The sequence below is a fragment of the Ooceraea biroi genome, chromosome 4 (assembly GCF_003672135.1).
Source record: "Ooceraea biroi isolate clonal line C1 chromosome 4, Obir_v5.4, whole genome shotgun sequence".
NCBI classification, from domain to species: Eukaryota; Metazoa; Arthropoda; class Insecta; order Hymenoptera; family Formicidae; genus Ooceraea; species Ooceraea biroi.
The window spans coordinates 17295685-17314714 of NC_039509.1; the positions used below are offsets into that span (position 1 = coordinate 17295685).

Here is a 19030-nt window from a genome sequence, read left to right on the forward strand (position 1 = left end):
TTAATGTTTGTTTGCTTCTTTCTTTATTGAGGATAACTGTTGAACGTTGCCTTAAACTAGGCAAACTCGATTCGTTCCAGCCGAGTCCCCGGTCGCGCCTTTTAGTTGAGAGACTTTAAGTTCAACTTCAACAATCTAAGTAGCAAAGTGAAAACGACGTAATGGCGTCTTCTGAGGTCACTTTGCTACTTGGGAACGCCCACACACGTCCTTCGCCTCAAAATAAGAACACAAATTAAAACGACGGATCTATCCCGGTTACCTTGATAGATCTCAAAAAAGAAAAATGCCTGCACGTGCTCCCACTTCCTTATCATTTGCCTTATCATCTGTATTATTTTGCAACAGCGAACAAAACAAAGTTCCTTTCCAGGCGCGACCGAGGAAAACTTCGCGAGTGCACACGGCTTTCACGAGCGTTAGTAATGCGAGTTATATTTCCTTGTTTGTCGCGTACGCATTTTCGCATCCGCGGTTGTTATTTCTCTAAGTCCTTACGAGCTAGAGTTATTATGTACAGTATTGTGGACAACGACAATTCCATCGACTTTCACTAGTCGCCGATTCCTACGACGACGGAGCGTGCCATTCGCACGCTCGATCGCTTCATTTCTAAGTGCATCGCGCTTGAAGAAATCGATCGATGATGACGGACTGCGCCAGTCATCAAGGATCATTCGGACGTTCGTTTACAGTTAGTTTTCCCAAATACGAGCCGTTGAGTTACGGTCATTTAAATCTAAGAGTAATCAACAATAGTCGATTAAGCATAATATAGAGCATAATATTCCTCTCCCCCTTCGATTTCGTAATCAAACGAAAGAAGATTTATATCTTAACGTAAAAAAATTTTTTTTTTTTTATAATTCTACAATAAAGAAAAATTAAAATTTTCCACAGGAAAAGTTACAACGGATTTTTCATCGTCCCTTTTACTCTGAACTTTTACACTGAAGTTCGCATGCTAACAAAAATGCAAACTTGCAAAGAAATATTATCTTCACTCACTGTGATTTAGATTGTCCTTGCCCAACAGCTCATATTATTTATATCGTCAATCGTGATAATAATCATCATGTATCAACGAACATAATTAATAGTGATAAATACATACCCCACGCACGCGTAGCCGAGAGAGAAAGAACAAAAAAGTTTTTTTAGCAAAGAAAAGTTGCAAAGAAAAGAAAAAGAAACTTAATCTAGCTTTGCAGTTCTCTCGCTCTTTCTCTTTCTTTTTCCTCTCAGAGGTGTGATCGAACAATAATTGAGACAAGAGATATATGCCGACACAATGAAATAAATTTGTCATCATCTCGCTTTCTCTATTCCTCCTTACTGTAATGAAAATAAAAAAATATTTATTACATCACGGAACGCAACATCGTGATATTATTGTGTCGGATATACATCTTCATCATCATCAAGGAAAAGAAAACAAGGAAAAAAAGATCGAACATGAAACTCGATTAAAAATCCCGTTTTCACGATGGGGGCGGCACGAATACTCGTGAATTAATTAATTTGATATCTACACTTTCTTCGGCGTGCCTCCAATATAAATTTCGACGATATAAATACTACTAAACATACGAGAGACACGATGGTTGAACAAATCAGTTTGTCTCGTGCCATTATTACGCAATCCGTAATTCGCGCAACTTCGCTTAACTTAAATCATGTTACAAGGGAAGGAAGAAAAGAAGAAAATGTAGATTGGACGATTATTAAAACGCACTTTGAACCTATATAGTTGTCTCGCGTATTGCCGAAAATATAATAATAATCGTAATCAGCGCGTTTATTATATCAAAGAAACCCCGCGCGCACGTAAACATCGATTTCGCTGAGCGATTGCGCGTAACTTTATACATCTTTAATGCACGTAGGTACGTAGGTGCGTGTAGGTGTGAATATTGATATACATTTTCCAGGTCTCCACATTTTACGCTTACGCATTCGACTACATGTGACATCATCGTGCTTCGGAGTAGAGTTCATTCTCATTTGGTTTCTTTTGGCATACAAAATAATTTTATTTACAGTCTGTCGGTAATATCAATATTACTTTATAGTCACTTATAACTAAATTACGATAATATAATATTTACTTCCTACATTATGCGAGTAGAGAACTATTTACACAATAAGACGACACAATATATAAATACCATCGGGCATCATCGAGCAGATATTTTACTGCGTGCGCGAATCATATATCCGTATGTGTGTGTGTGTGTGTATGCATTTGTTTTATTTAATTGAATCGATCGCTTCGTTGTAGAGACATTCGGTCGCGAATTGATCTCGCAGAACAATCAGTAGCATGGGCATATACTTGATGGACTCTGATGGGGTGAATTATTCGAACGGGAGGATCTGAGAACACCGAATCATCGTGAAGAAAAATGGATGACGTGTTCTCCGCGTAAAGACGGTATATTGCATTGACGATGCGTGTGAGAAGAAACAAAGTATCATTAAAACACAGCCGAAAATATAAGGCATTTGTTAAATGCATAATGTACTCGAGGTCGCGAGGCGACTTTCTAACAGTAACGTAACGTAATAAGAGCTATTACCTCGTTTAAAAAAACAATCTAAAGCGGCTTTTACATAATAATACAATGCTAATATACGTATAATACAAGTATGCAATTTTTTCCATCTATCTATTAGTCTCCGAGTTGAGCGAAACAAGTCAACTTCTATTAGATTTATTATCAGTTTTAATCTACTTAAGATTTTTATTCGATTCAACTAGTAAAGACTACCGAAATTAATCTATTATCTTGCCAAATTCTCCTCTGCAACAAACCAACCAATCGTTGGTAATTTATTTATTTGGATGAAGAATTCATTCGGCGAGGAATATGTGTACGTTCCCCCACGTGGAGAACGACAAGATAAATATCACTAAGTGACGAGACAATGCGAATAAAGAGTCTAAGAACAGCCCCCGGTTTCTATCCTCTTAAAGACATTTTCTCTCTTTACGAAACTCCCAAGTACAAAATTTATCTCAAGTAATTTGCACCGCAAAGTACACCTCCATGCACTACCCAAAGCAACATGTTAACCGCATTTTTCCGGCTGAACGTTTCGCTATTCACACGAATTCATTGGAAGAATATTTCACTTAAGAAATAAGAAAAATAAAGAAAAGAGAGAGAGAGAGAGAGAGAGAGAAAGATTAAAGAAATGATTAATTATTTTTTATATTTCGCTCAAATATAACTGAGCGGGACGCGTTTGCGTGGAGAATAGCGAAACGCTCAACAATGGATGTTTAATAACCGCAACAAGTGGATCGCCGCAAACGATTAATCCGCGATTGGAACGTAAATAATTTAACAACATTATTTGCAGTTCTGTGAATTGACAAGGATCATCCACACTTCAGGATCAACACTTGTGCGCGCACTATGCAAACGGAAAAGAAAGCAAGTGAATGAGAGGAGGATTAGTACGCAAACAATTAAAAACGTAAGCCATATTTCAGCTTGAAATCAACATCACGTTTCTTTCTTTTTTGTTCACATTTTTCCATCCCAAAGCTTTTGATGTCAAAATGTATTCCGATTTCCGTCAAAAGCTTGAGCTAACACACTTAGAATCATCATCGTGCAATGATATAGGAGGAGGCCTCCTTCCCTTGTCGAAATACAAAGCGGAAGGATGTAAGATGGGACAAAAGAGAAGACGCAGAAAGATGATCCTTGTTGCGGTAAAGGGAAAAACGGTCGGCGGCATGAAAGGGTGAAGTGGCAAATTAACGATCTTCTCTTCGAGATGGACAAATCGTTCGGCACGTCCTTATCGCTTTGCCCGCTAACATACTACGTCGTGTGGGACTGTTGCGACTGCGGCAGCTTGTTGGAGTTTTTGTGATGGCTGGACGTGTGTCTCTCCTGAAAACAAATAAAGATATAACATCTACGTATGAAATACTGTAAGTAAGAGAAGATGCAATATCGGGATATACTGCCTTATAAAGTAACTAATGCGCCACGTAAATAAATTACATTACATTACACAGTTTTTTCTTTTATTTTTAGCAATTTCGGCCATTACTTTGAGAATGACGCGTTGAAGACGAATCTGGATTTTGCGCAAATTTACTTTGAAATTTTTTTGATGAAATCACGTTTAACAATTGGCAGCAACATGTATTTTCTTTCGGCACGATTCTCAAAGCGAATGACTCAATTTCTCATATTTTTGAGTTTGTAATTGTAACTGACGCGTAACTGTTTTTTTCTTCATTTTTCAGCCGCCTATTATATCGATTCTCAAAATAAAGAGTCGCACTTGGAAGAGATCGACAATGGAGAGTGATTAATGGCGGGGAATGACCTTGTCAAAGCTAAATTACATCGGATTAATTTTGGCGTATACCTTCATGCGGACAGGAAGCATCATCATGTGTAATAATGACATTCCATTATCTCGTGATGCCCGAGGACAAAACAGAATGCAGCGAGACATCGCATTGGAGTGCCTGCCTGGGGAACCCTTTTTCACGGTTCTTTCTGATTTGTTCTTGCGCAAATATATGATACACGCAACTAAGCGACTAATCGAATGAAGCTATACACGGATCAAAATCAAGCGTCACCCGATCAGCAGATATTTTATTTTACGCATGCAGATATACACCCAGATTATACAGATTCATATCCGGCGAGCGCATGCTCATGCTTATATCGGCAAGCGCGCACTCGTACATACGCACATACATACATACATACATCACAGAGAACATTAATAACACTATTACAACAATAACAGCGATAATGTAATCCGGCGACAACGGTAATTGTGCTCGTGATAATAACATAGTAGCAACAGTAAGCCGTGATGTACCCTTCACCAAGGAAACAAATGACACCAGCGGTGTAATTATATCTTTTTGTCTTGCCTGCGATTCCCAGTGAATCGCAGTCTTTGCACTTACATGGCTTAATAGTCGCATTATGGTATTTATTGTACAATGCCAGCTAAATTGTATAACTAAATTGTGATGTTAGTACGTACAAAAGAGACTGCAATATACAATGTGCGGTGTGTGTGTGTGTCATTGTATGTGTATCTATACATATGTATATGTATATGTATATATCTATACATATGTATATGTATATGTATATATGTATATGTATATATAAATATATATCAATAAATAAAAAATTTATATGTTTATATATCTATACATATATATAATGTGTGGTATCAAGAAAAAGATAAAATAATCACTAAGGTACGTTTCATTTGCACAGAGCGTTTATTCACGTTGTTTATATATATTTTTTTTTCTTTTTGTCGACTACGTGACACGTACGATTCCTGTTCTACAAAATTTGCCATCGCACGAGACATTCCGAGATGAAAGACGAATGTTCTACGCTTTGTCCCTTATGTGGAATAATCACGAATAAAAGTTTACCGCCGAATTAAAAATCCCAGCAATTGCAAACCTCTACGTCTTTTGCAAATGTGTATGATACGAAGTAATAAGCATCTTGCTTCTTCTCTTTTCTTCGAAACAGGTAGCGTACGCGGCAAGTGACGAGTAGGTATACATCATGTACAGAATTTACGCAGTGTTCACATATATGTGTACGTATGCGTGTATACATGTATATATAAATACATAAATATATATATCTGTGTGTATACACACATACACACATTTTTCTCTTTTTTGGCAAATTAATTGCATCCTAATATTTCTATTTATTCACATTATTCATTCGCATTATTCACTGCTCACACGCATGAGCCCCGCAGGTATGTAATATTTATGTACATATGTATGTATATCCTTGTTTTCTTTCTCTCTCCTTCACACGCTCAATCTCCTTTTTATTTCTCTCCCTCTCATAGATGTATATATACACACACACACACACACATACATATATACATACGTATGTATATATGTATGTGTGTCTATATATACATACTTCTACTATCGATCACAGATCTTTAACCAAACTTAAATTTAAACTTTTTCTTAAAAAATATGTCATTATGGTTATCTAATTCGCGGCATTAATTACAAGTCTAACAAATTATCTAATTTTTATTAAAACGAGGATCAGTCATGTTTTTAGTGTTTTTTGGGAATAAAATATACCGCTATTATATTAACTCGATTAACTTAACTCGGTGCGAAAATCTAAGGCCACTGTAGAGTTTTCGTTACAAAATAATAGCCAGCTAAATTGGTCCAGCTCAGTTCAAACATTCGTTATGCTAATGAAAAGGGCGATAATGGTGGAATGTCATATATAATACATACTACTATTATGTATGCATATATCTTTTTCTTACTTAAATCTTTTACAATCACAGATTATAAAAACTAGATATTTCATTTAGATGTATTATTAGACCTCAGCAATACTCTATATTACTGTCACGATTGACTATGTGGATTCACTTTCTTAATATGTCCTTTCTTCACCGCGCACGGCTCTTCAGCCTACATTATCATAAATCAATCACATTTGGCGGGAATCAAGAGCAATCGCTTGGTATAAAATTTGCCTAAGCGACTTCTGGATAACAAAAGTCGATACAACACGCGGTTTGGCTGAGGTCATTATTTCATATGCAGCACATGAGACATTTTACCATAAAAATTCCGAATACAAAGTTTAAATATTAAATCGTATGAAGCAGCACATCGTATACAGCTTTTCTTCCATTAAATATCAAACATTGTAAAGCCTTTTTTCCTTTAACTATCTAACACTGTATAAAGCTTTCTTCCATTAAATATCAAACATCGTATAAAGATATTTCCTTCCATTAAATATCAACCATCATATAAAACTTTTCTTGCATTTAACATACATACATATTAATAAACCATTTTTAGATCATCTCGAAGAAATCTAACAGTCGCACATACACGATGAAGAGAACGGCGGCGAATATTAAAAGTACATATGCCTAAAAATAATCTCGTCCCGTGCAAGCATAATTGTCGACAGCTAAGTACATAACATGGATATCAGAGGAACAATCAATAATCATTAGATTATAATCATATATGTGTATGTGTATGTAACAGTTCACGGGCGTTGTAAAGCAAAAAACCGAACTTAGGATAAGTTTAACATAAATGAGAGTCCTCGTGATTCAGAGATATCAATTGGGCCCACCCTGTATAAAATGAGCAAGTTGTTCAGATTATGAAATCCGATTTGCAGATTTGATTTTGGTAAAATTTCTAAATTATACACACACACTATTATAAAAACATATGTATTTTTTATCATGTACAAGAATTTCAAAGAAACTCAAACGAGATCATAGCTACTCAACAAAACACATAGTTTACACGGGAGTTTCTGAATTTATATGGAAAGAAAATATATCTGTGTAAGCGTCTCTCTTTTTCATATCATTAAAAGAGATTATCACTTTTGAAATTGATCACAGATCATCTCTGCGAAATTTCATTTAATCGTAAAAATGATCGTACTTCAAACTAACAACAAAGGCTGCGTTCCGTTATTCACTGCCAGTACGGAAAATCTATAGCTTATGTCACGTGAACTATAGATTTTCAGTACTGGCAGTGAATAACGGAACGCAGCCCAAGATAGTAACAACAAGTTGCGACAATGATTACAACAATCAATAAAATAATACATTCACGACTCGGATGTTATGATGTAATATCTCTATGTGATTTTTCCATGTTATAAATAGACACTATATATTTATACACTTCTTAATTATCTTAAGCGTCTTAAATGATGCTGCATATATCTGCATATACGTAACATACATATAATCTTGAGAAATATATATATATATATATATATATATATAATTCGAATACAAATATGTACGTCAATTAAATATAAATCATAATGTAATAGATTCTTGCATCAACATTTGTTTTATAGTACGCATGTAAAAGATTTACAAAATTGTTGGGAGAAAATATACATCTACGGACAACAATACCTATTTAAAATAGATACAGGAATAACTATTTGCACAAACTGTATAAACAACACAATAGGAAATGAATGAAAAGAATGTTTTCAGGAAACGTGCTTTTGGGAATGACTCCGCAGTAATTTTGTTGAGATGCCAATACTGAATGTAAATCAGATACAGTCAAAACTTAGTTTTGACGTTAACATCATGTAAAATATACATTCATGTTTCTTTATAAACATAATTGTTTCTTAAGCGATGCTTGTATTTTCTTATTATTAAGCCAATATACAACTAATTCCAAATCATCTCTATAAGTAACTTGCGAATGATAATTGTATAAAACAATGGAAGTGGTTGTCACTAGCAGATAGAAAACTATAATCCCTTTTTAAATTCGCATCGATCAGTATTATTTACAACAAATAACAAAGGGAAAATGATACATTGTATTTCAATCTGGCAGTGTCCTTTTTAAAATTCCACAACACGTTTCCTGTTTCTTCATCTACTATTAATAAATGTATGTCGTTTTCTCGTACAAATAATTCTTAAGTCACATGCACTCAAATTATTTTATGCGTTCTGATAGTTAATTATACTATAAACCAAATGTACAAATATAAATCAAAATACCCAAAATACACTAAGAAAATTCCTATTTTCAAACTTTTTTCATTTCTTTTCTTCTTTTAAATACCAAACATCGTATGAAGCTTTGCTATTTTCCTTTACAATAAAAAAACAAGGGAGCTTACCATGGCGGTGTCAATTTTGATCAGACTTGTGCCAGAGATATTATTTTGAAGATCTTATTAATATCCCTATGCAAGAACTTATTAAAAAATGTTAAACCTTACAAATCAATTTTTCATTAAAAACATCGAGAGATGATTCAAGGAAGATACTTGATTGTTTACACAAAAAGAAATGTTATACACTTACAAAAAGCTAATCTCGTATTGAAGAAGAGATTATCATGTTTATAACCATAGATTATTTGTTTAATTTTTTCTATCATCTTACGTCAAATAGAAAGAAATTAAAAGATGAGTCTAAACATAACGCTTCAATTATCATAAATGTATGAATTGTTACTTCATTGATAGTAATTGTCGTTATATTGTAACATATATGCCATATACAGGGTATCCCAGCGCTCGGGTAACAGCCGTTAATGAGAGATTCTTGAGAGTAGTTGGAGACGAAAATCCTAATACCAAAATGTTGAGGCTACAATAGTTTTTAAATGTTTAAATGTAAAGTTTGCGCGCTCAGACACGGTATTTTGCACAGTATCATGCATCATGCATCATTGCACAGTAGTGACAAGCTCTAACTGCCCTGAATCTGAATGATATGTGATATTACAGTATCAAGTTTTGATACTTCTTTAACGGCTGTCACACGAGCGCTGGGATACCCTGTATAGACATATTTTAATTTGAATTTTTTGAACCATAATTTTTTGGACTATAATTTTCTGGAACATAATTTTCTGAACCATAATTAATCCAAGTTAATGTAATGTTTATATGAACTTTATATAGTTTAAATAAATGTAATTTATAGCAACTATAACATTCTACATAGATAAAATGTAGATTTATAATATCAAAGTATTTAAGATTCGATATGATTAGTTTCATGTAAATCTTATAAAATCGACACTACCACAATTAAAGCTCTGACTCAAGAATAAATCTTTCAATACAATGCAGTCGCACATGGGAACGAATTACCATATTCGATTGGAGTAAATTATACGGTGACATGATGTGTACTGTATATAATGTACATATATACAAAATGGAACAAATGGTACCATGCCGTGGTACATTTTTAATATCAAAAAAGAGAAAAAGACCAGTAAAAATAATTTAGCGAGTTTAGAATCGCTATCAGAACAATGATATTATTAATATTAAAAAAGAGAAAAAGACCAATAAAAATAATTTAGCGAGTTTAGAATCGCTACCAGAACAATTACTGATATTATTTCCGTTTACATTTCTGAAAGTCGAACTCACATATTCAGATGTTTACATACATTTATATATAAAATTACAATTATATACATTCAACTAAATGTGTGAGTTCTCAAAAGTTACTCGCTCCTCTCAATTTGCTCCCACCAGAAACATTATAAAAGAGGAAGATAAGAAGACAGAAAAGGAGAGGATTATTTTCAAACACATATCTCATCCCATTCCCTGATCGCATGTACATGCACTAATCGCGAAGGAAAAACAAGAAGAAACACTGACATTCGTGAAATAAAGAGAACGCAAATGGAATAGAACGACACAGCGCAATCATCTAAAAAATGCACTACAATGCACTTCACTGGATAATTTCGATCGATCAAATATATACACATATGTATATAAATTTTTACTAAATGTAAAAAAGTATCTGAGATTTTCTATAAAAAAATCAAGTCAAGCTTAAATCATCTTCTGTAAATGTATTTTATTATTTTATAAATCATTTCATAAAATCTATCTAAGTAAATTTTGTTCAGACTATACGGTATGAAGAGATTTTAAAGAAACTCATCAAAAGTTAAACAATTTCTAAAAGATTCATATACAAATTTTTCGACTACACAAAGACAATCAAGAATAATCTTTCCCAGCAAGATATATTTATATATGAGGAAAATACTTTACATTTATAAGATGAATTAAGCTTGTTTTGAACCATAATTTTTACGATAATTTTCTGGACCATAAATTTTTTAATCATAATTTTTATTTAGGTTTTCTCTCAATTATTATCTATTTATCTAATTGAAAACGGCATAACTGCATTTAGAAATTTTATTAAAGCAGAAAAAGATTATATATGTATATATATACTATTATAAATATAAATTTTATTTTTGTTTTTTTTGAGCCATAAGTTTTTAAACCAGAATTTTCTGAATTATAACTTTTTAAAGCATAAGTTTTTGACTATAATTTCACATTATAAGATATATATATGTATATATATATATACTATCGTATATAGAAATTTTATTTATGTTTTTTGAGCCATAAGTTTTTAAACCAGAATTTTTTGAATTATAACTTTTTGAAACATAATTTTATGAATTATAATTTCATATTATAAGATATTATTCAATCATAATTTTTTTGTATGTTTTCTTTTTTGTATATAAATTTTTTTGCGTATAATTTTATTTTTCTGTATAAGTTGAAAGATCTATCAATGATATACGCCGACTTTGGGAAATCATGAGTGCGTTCCGAAATGCGCTGACAATACTATTGAAACTTTATAGTACGTGTCACCGAGTTATATTTTCAATATTATAAATGCATCTCGGAACGTATCTCATCTATAATCATAAAAAACTAATCTATCCTTAAAAAAAGCTAATCTATCCTAAAAAACTAATTTATCCTAAAAATCTATCGTAAAAATTTGTAAATGCAGTTATGCCGTTTTCAATTAGATAACAATTGAGAGAAAAATGCAGTCGTTTTTTTAATCCTGAACGGAAGGAGGTGGCGGTGGAGGAGTGGGTGGCGGTGGTCCACTCGGTAGAGGAGGAGGCAAGGGAGGAGGTGCTGACGCCAATTCCGTGATCCGTCGAACGGACGAGGTCGATAGATGATCTCTCGCGTTCTGTATTTGACGATTCGGAAGCAATAACGGTGGCGGCACCGACGTGTCAATAGTGCCGTCTGGTGTAACTATCAGATTGTTCCCAGCGGTGAACAACGGATACGAGGACTGCTGTTGTTGCTGCTGAAACTGCTGATAGAACTGCTGATAGACAGCGGGATCGTAGACGTAACCGGGAGGTGCATTAAACATCGGATAATTGCCGTAAAAATAAGAGTCCGCGATCTGACCAACTTGACTCTGGTTGACTCTCGCGTACCCGCTGACATCTCCGTGAGTTACGGGGAGATTGTGGGACTGGTATGAATGATGAGGAGGTAAATGACAGTGATTCTGACTACCACGCTCGTTACTGTAACCGTCACGCAGATAATAATGACGATCGCCGGCGGCAGGGTGATGTGGTGGTGGACCGCGACCGCGATGCTGCTGACGGTCGCCTCTACCACCCCCACGTACCTTATTATTGCTGCCGGAGTTATAGTGCCTGCCGTTCTGCCTTTCTCCGGGTCGATGGCCCTGGCTGTAACTTGTCGGCGGCATCAGCGGCTGCTTTTTCGCGGGCGTGCATCCGCTGATCGTCGAATTGTCGCCGGTCGGCTCGACCAGCGCGCGTTTCCGATTCGTTTCATTCGCGGACGACTCGATGGTCGATGTCAGGTGCGTGGAGACGCTCGATGATGAGGATGATGACTGCGGTGGGAGCGGCGGCAATGACGGCTGCGCCGCTGCCGAGCTCCTCGGAATCCCGTCGGTACGTATTTTGATCTTGAGCGGGCCCTGCATCACCGCGGGCTGCGCGGGCGACGAAGCGGACGCGCCGTCGTTACTCTTGAGCCGATCCTTCGGGATCTTGATTTTCAATCGTGTGCTCTGCGACGATATGTTCTTGTCCGACATACCAGTGCTAGTGCCGCTCCCGCTATTTACATTCGGCGACGATTCGGTGCTCAGATTCAGCTTGTCCTTGGGTATAGTGATCTTGATGCGCGCCGCTGTCGGTGTCTCCTCGCTCTTCCCTTTTACCTTCTTTTCTCGATGTTTCTCCTTGTCCTTATCCTTGTGTTTGTGCTTATGCTTTTCTTTACTCTTATCCTTATCCTTGTGCTTATGTTTCTCCTTCTTCTTCTTCTTCTCGCTTTTGTGGTGTTCCGATCTCTTCTCCTCTGCCGGCGGAACCACGACCACCGTCGTAGAGGCTGAGGTTGTTGGCAATACACATTCTGTCGTACTGCCGCTTGATTGCGTCATCGGTACGCAGGAAAGAGCGCTGATGTCTACAGTCGAAGCAATTGGCGTGAGATTATCACTCGTGGTCGGCACGGACAAGCATTGAGTTGTCATTGGCAGCTGATGATCCATCAATGAATGAGAAATGGATTGCTGCTGCTGGTGTTGCTGCAAGTGATGATGATGCTGCTGCTGTTGTTGCTGCTGCAGCTCTTGATGCATTTGCGGAGCAGGTACTTGAGTATGTTGTTGTAGGCCTTGCAACAATGATGGCATCGGTGCCAGAGTCTCCTGAAGCAACGCGCTTATACTTTGTGCGGACTTCATCGGCGACGTGTATTCCAGCTTCGACTGTAGATGAGGATGCAACGGTTCCGGGACTCTGTGTCCTGATGTCTCCTTCCTCGAATAATGTTCTAAAGGCTCCTTCTTGCAATGTTCTAGAGACTCTTGTTTAACTATATTAAGATCGATACCATTCGTCAGCGCGTGCACGTTCATTGACGAGACCTTGTGTTGCGTCATCGCGTTGAAACGAAGCGTATCTGGCTCGAATGGTTTGTTAAGCTCCGGCAGATTCAGATCGTTCATCACCAACGATGCACCGCTGCTCCTACCATTCGATGACAACGAAGAATTATCACGTATCGGCTGAATTAGATCAGGCACACGACCGAGTAACTTCATCGCCTCCAGACTGGAAGCATCCTCAATCTTGATTTCCGTTTTTATTTTTATCGGCGGCTCACTCTCGCCGATGCTCGACGTGCGAAGCCTCTTGTGCGAAGACGCCACACTGTCTCCGATCGGCCGTTTCGCTACTACCGAGTCTTGCGAAGTCGAGGGGCTTGCAAACGGTGATGCACGCGGCTCCTGTTTTATCTTCACCACGGAGGGTGGCGTCTTTTGCTTCGATTTAGGCCTCTGGACGTGCGGTTCCCGCGGGGTCGGTGTCTCCGGGCTGAAGAGCGATCTGTGCTTGCTGGGCGGCGTGTGTACGTGAGAGCTCTGTTGTTGAATCTCAGCAGAATTTCTCTCGGCGCTGTTCTTCTCAGCCGTTTCGTGTACGGCCGTCCGCGATCGCTTCTCCGACTTCGGATCGTCCATGCTGCTGAGACTCGACTGGGAACCATTCTTGATGGTATCCTTCAGGATCTGAGACACACCTTGCGTCGTATGTGGATTATGAATTTGCGCCTTCGCGGGAACAGTCTTTTGCAGCGCTTGCGACGACAACGTCGACACGGGTGATTTATCTTGCGGGAGCGCGTTCTGGCCGGTGGCGTGTTTCACGTCGCCCGACATTGGGACACCCTGCGACTTATCTTGCGCTTGCTGACTGTACTTGGAGTGATGTGGCTGCTGCTGCTTCTGCTGCGCATTCATCAAGTACGGTACATCCACCTGCTTCGGTGGTGGTAGCGGTTTCTCAATCAGCTTCCGCACCTCCTCGCACCTCTGCTCCAACGTCTCCGCCTTTCGTCGTTGATTCTCGATTCTGTTCATGTCCGCGTACTTTGCAGATTTAAGCCTTGGATCCTCGCCCCGATACATCCTCTTGTCGTGCTGCTGATGCTTGCTGTCGAGTGCATTTAATCTATGACCACTGTGATTGTTATTACTCAGCTTCTCCTGCAGATTGGTGTGCATCGAGGATGCGAGGTCTTGCGAAGCGCCGTCTGTCCTATGCAATGCGGACTCGGATGAGGAACTATCTAAATTGACATGAGCGTGTGACGAATGAGCCACACCAACGTTTGGTTCTCTCGGCAATCGTTGCCTACTGGGATCACGGTTGGGTTCTCTGGGTTGACTACTGATCGAATGTCTCTGTGGTTGCACTGGCTGACCAACTTTCATATCTGGTCGGTGATGATGATTATGATGAAGAGTGGTTCCTTTCTGCACCGATGGCATCTGATGCTTACTCGGCACACTCGGGTTCGTCACGGGTTTATGGTGATGCGAATGATGTTTCGGGTCGACAAGGTGACCGCCTCCAATCGCCGCAGCTGCTGCCTTCTCGCGCTCCAAGCGCTCCCGCTCCTTTTTCTCGCGATACTCTCGATAATCTACAGCTGCTCTCGACGTCGATGGTCCCACAGTGGCTCCGGCTTTCTTCTCATCCTGCTTCTCCTGTTTCTCCGGTTGCATATGATGAGAACGACTCGAATGAGAGATACCATCCATCATTGTCATTACCGGAGATTGTATTTTGTGTGGCTCGGCATCCTATCAGGAGAAACAAGTCAGAGTTTCTATTCACGGAGAATTAGAGATGCATCATCTAATTCGTGGCACCAAATGCGAGCAAATGAGTACGAAGTTGAACGAAAAGAACGTAAAATAAGATTGCTGGATCGTAAAAGATCCAGATAAGATGGTATCATAACAGTGTTATTACTTACAAATGGAGAATTTGGTAGACTTGGTTGATGTATGATTGGACTTTGGTTTGCAGATATGCTCATGATTTTTCTCTTTAATCTCGATGGGCACTTGTCGAATATGTGAAGAAATTCACTGGTGAGTTGCGCGAGCTGTTCCGAAGTTACAGTTCTATCCACGTACCAAAACCATTGCCTTCCTTCGGTGCTTTGTGGTATCTGTGCACGAGAAAGAATCGCGCAATTCTTAAAAACATGTTCAAATTTTATTAACTCGAATAAAGTTACCATGCACTGTAAATCAGTTTATTAAGTAAAAAAACTTGTTTAACAACTCCTCAATCAGTAAATGCCGGCAGTAGCTATTATTGTGGTCTTCCAATCGATAATAACATATTAATAAGACTTAGAAGGTTTAAAAGCAATAAATCGATAAGAATTAGTAAAGATAAACATATACAATTTTGATTATTTTAAAATTTCTATATAATACTATTTTTATCATTACATTTGCTTTGCTACCGATTTACAAATATATTTGATGTGCAAATTAATTCAGTGCTTTTTCTCAAAGAATTAAGTCTATATTTACTTTCTTTTTTTTCAAGAAGGAATTCGTCAGCGGCCTAATAAATGAAGAAAAGTATTTGAAAATGGTGGCAACTACTTCGAAGATTTACATGTTTATTATATTTTTGTAAGACTCAATTTCTTCACAAAAAGCACCAAATTAATTTATGCATAAATATTTAAATAATATTTATCTCACCTCCCAGTTTGACCATTTGCACGCAAGATGTATGCAAAAACAGGCTACAACTGTTGGTTTATATTGTAGACACATTGTTGTCAAATGTAAGCTGCAAAGAAATTATTTTATTTAAAAACAATCATAACTTTGCAAAAAGAGAGTAAAATGTCGATTAATTGTTCTCTAAATTGTTATTCATCAAAAAGGAAAAATATTTTTGTATACAAATAGAATAAAAAAGATTTGGGACTATACTACGAAATGATATTTATTTTGAAAAAGATATACCTTTGCTTTTATATCATCAGTAGCATCTACTATATAATAATAAAAATTAAAAAATTCATGTTACCTGTTAGATGCCATGAAGTATGAAGTTTGAGCTAAGTCCTTGCTTGCTAAAATAAAAAGATGTAATCAGACCTCCGTAGAAATTGATTACATCAAATATGCTGTGTTGATTGATACGATAATCTAATACCTTTACCTTTGACCAACTGACAACACCTTACTACATGTGTGTGTGGATGATCAATGGCAACATCAAATCCTAATGTTTGTAAAAGGACATTCTCATTAAATACTAGATCTTGAGCCTGCTCGAGAAATTGCTGTAAGTAAAATAAAAAACTCGTTAGAAAACTAATGTATCACAATGGAACAAGTAGAATGTATACTCCAATACAAATTAACAATAATTAAAATTATATCTTAGACCCTAATAATTATGATTGTCGGCTTGTACATTTTTATCACTCATTTTACATTGTGCAAGAGTACAATAATTATTGTTCTACAGTAAAATGATAAAGTTATAAAAATATATGCACACCAACAACTGTAGTAATTACGTTCTACTCCTATGTGTAATTTTAATAAATAAAATAAAACTTTAAATTAGTAATAATACAAATCAATATTGTGCAGTAATACTTACTTCAGATCTGCTATCAGGAGGTGGTTGATCTCTGTGAAGACACATATATGCCATTTTGATAACATGTTCTAACTTCCTCGGCTGCTCCTCTACCTTTGCTGCCAAAAAAAGGGCTGCTACTGCGATGGCATTGCGATGAAATTGTGTCAGTGAATGGAACACATAAAATCTGTGCATATAAACTATGGCTGTGTTGATGCACAACTGGGATCTAATTTTGTAATTATTATTAAGGAAAATGCATAGAATATAAGTAGTTATGAGCACAAATTCGTAGGAAATGTTGAAATCAGAACATATAATACATATTAAATAATATTATTGTAAAGTAACAAAAAGTATCATATATCAAATCATAATTTCTATTATTAAGATTAAATTTGACAAGAATAATGCAATAATTCTCATTCTTTGTCTCTATTTCGACCAATCTCATTTTTCAAACTTTGTGGGCAACACAAGAGGTTTGTTCTTTTTCTCTGCACTTCTGTACTAGTGCAATAAGTTAGAGAGTGAAAGAAAGTATATTTGTTTCACTCTAACTTATTGCACTAGTACAGAAGTGCAAGAAAAAAAACTGTCCCAAGCTCATAACCTCACTCATGTGTTCCCTCGAATGAGTAGAAATTTAGCGGTTATAAAATTTTCCAAATCCTTCGCGATACTTACGAGAAGTTAATACGACCCATGAGAAATTAATACGATGAATTCTCTTTTTCATGGAAATCTCATAGACCCGTGTCTCGCGTGGAGAAAATTCAAGGGCGAACAACCACGGCGCGGTTTTCGCGCAACGTGGTTTTTACGCGTTTTACACGCATCGATTCATGATGTGTCATCAAAGACTGAAAAAATGTTAAAATTAAAGTGATAACGGGATGGGCGGCGAGAGGGGGAGGGGGAAAATCTAGAAATACGAAGAGCGCAACTGAAAACGCTCATTGCGTGCACGCATGAAAAGGATACACCACGAGCCGTTGTCCCATGTCCTGAATGAAGTTCGCCGCTTGTTGCCTGTAGCTCAGCTCCTTGTCTGCGTCGATACCGCATCTCTTGCTCGGTGAGTTTGCGAGTTGCTCCTTCGTGAAGTACCATTTTTCGTCAGACGCCATTTATATTTATACACAACTTGCTCAGTCCTAAACGATGCACACTTCAGCACGAAAGTCTTGTGGGATTGTCAAGGGGGGGGGGGGGGGAAGGGTTAGAGCGAGTATCTGATACTCGGTACGTGCTCGAGTCACGTCTCACTGACTGATCTCACGTTATTCGTTCGAGCGATCGAAAATGGCGTCGTATCGTGTTATCGTAAACACTTGAGCAGACTACCGCTTTCCCGCTCGTGTCGTAGGAATTCTCTCGCTTTAGAGGGGATTTCTGGTTAACGCTTCCGTTTTTCCCAATGCACCATGCAACACGTGCGAAAAACTTTTTCGAATAATTAATGCTCGAACACCGGCCGACTCGCCGCCAACTTTCAGCGCTACCTCGCAGCCACACCACTCGCGACTCCTTCAGTTCGCTCGTGATCACGTGCAACATCGATTTCACGTAATTTCATTCGCAAAAACCGATGCCGACGAACATAGACACGTGTGGATCCTCTGCAATGATCATTCACAGCCGAGAATCATTCGCATGAATGCACTCATAACCTCCATCGCATCTCGCGGACGCGACGTATCATTGTCGGACACCAATTTCCCTTCCGCACTCCGACGAGATGAGATAGCACGAACGATAACACATTCGGTCGCACGAAATGGATTGCGTAACACAGCAGACTGCAGCCGACTCGCGTGAACCACGTTTTCACTATTCTGTCTTTTTCTATGAGTACTGCTCGTTCGTACAAACCTTTCGATGCTCACTTCAGCTATACTCAGCTCACCTCTCGGAGGAAAACAGGAAAGTAGTAAAGTGCGTCAACGCATTGAGTTCAGTGACTTTTCTAGAAGGCTACACTAGCGCTGTGACTAAGCGATTTCCGGCGGATGCAGTGCAAACTATACACAGCGCTGCAGTCCAGTTGATGCTCCAAATGCTTCAAAATACTTTCTTTCCTTCTTTAATTGAAAGAAGGGAAAGAAAGGAAAAGAAAATATTTAGAATTATTTAAAACGTCAATTA

At 37.6% G+C, this 19030-nt stretch overlaps 1 protein-coding gene and 2 long non-coding RNA genes across 6 annotated transcripts; 2 read left to right on the forward strand and 1 right to left on the reverse strand.

Moving 5' to 3' along the window:
- On the reverse strand, window positions 1-18824 carry LOC105282637 (formin-J). Of its 4 annotated transcripts, none has more exons than XM_011344780.3 (8): window positions 17867-18823; window positions 16901-17111; window positions 16445-16574; window positions 16316-16361; window positions 15982-16072; window positions 15234-15431; window positions 12055-15057; window positions 1-3908 (listed from the first exon to the last, which is right to left on the reverse strand). In XM_011344780.3, the coding sequence occupies exons 1-8, from the start codon at window positions 18010-18012 to the stop codon at window positions 3837-3839; spliced, it is 3897 nt and encodes a 1298-aa protein (XP_011343082.1). In that variant the 5' UTR covers window positions 18013-18823; the 3' UTR covers window positions 1-3836. The 4 variants fall into 4 exon arrangements, with proteins under 4 accessions (XP_011343082.1, XP_026824908.1, XP_011343072.1 ...); XM_026969107.1 differs by having other exon boundaries at window positions 16451-16574; window positions 17867-18822; XM_011344770.3 differs by lacking the exon at window positions 1-3908 and having other exon boundaries at window positions 11127-15057; window positions 16451-16574; window positions 17867-18824.
- On the forward strand, window positions 3811-4882 carry LOC105282627. The gene is made up of 2 exons (XR_894552.3): window positions 3811-3949; window positions 4271-4882. It is a non-coding gene; the product is annotated as an uncharacterized LOC105282627 (long non-coding RNA).
- On the forward strand, window positions 5150-11333 carry LOC113561823. The gene is made up of 2 exons (XR_003406468.1): window positions 5150-9107; window positions 9392-11333. It is a non-coding gene; the product is annotated as an uncharacterized LOC113561823 (long non-coding RNA).
- Window positions 18825-19030: the final 206 nt, after the last annotated feature.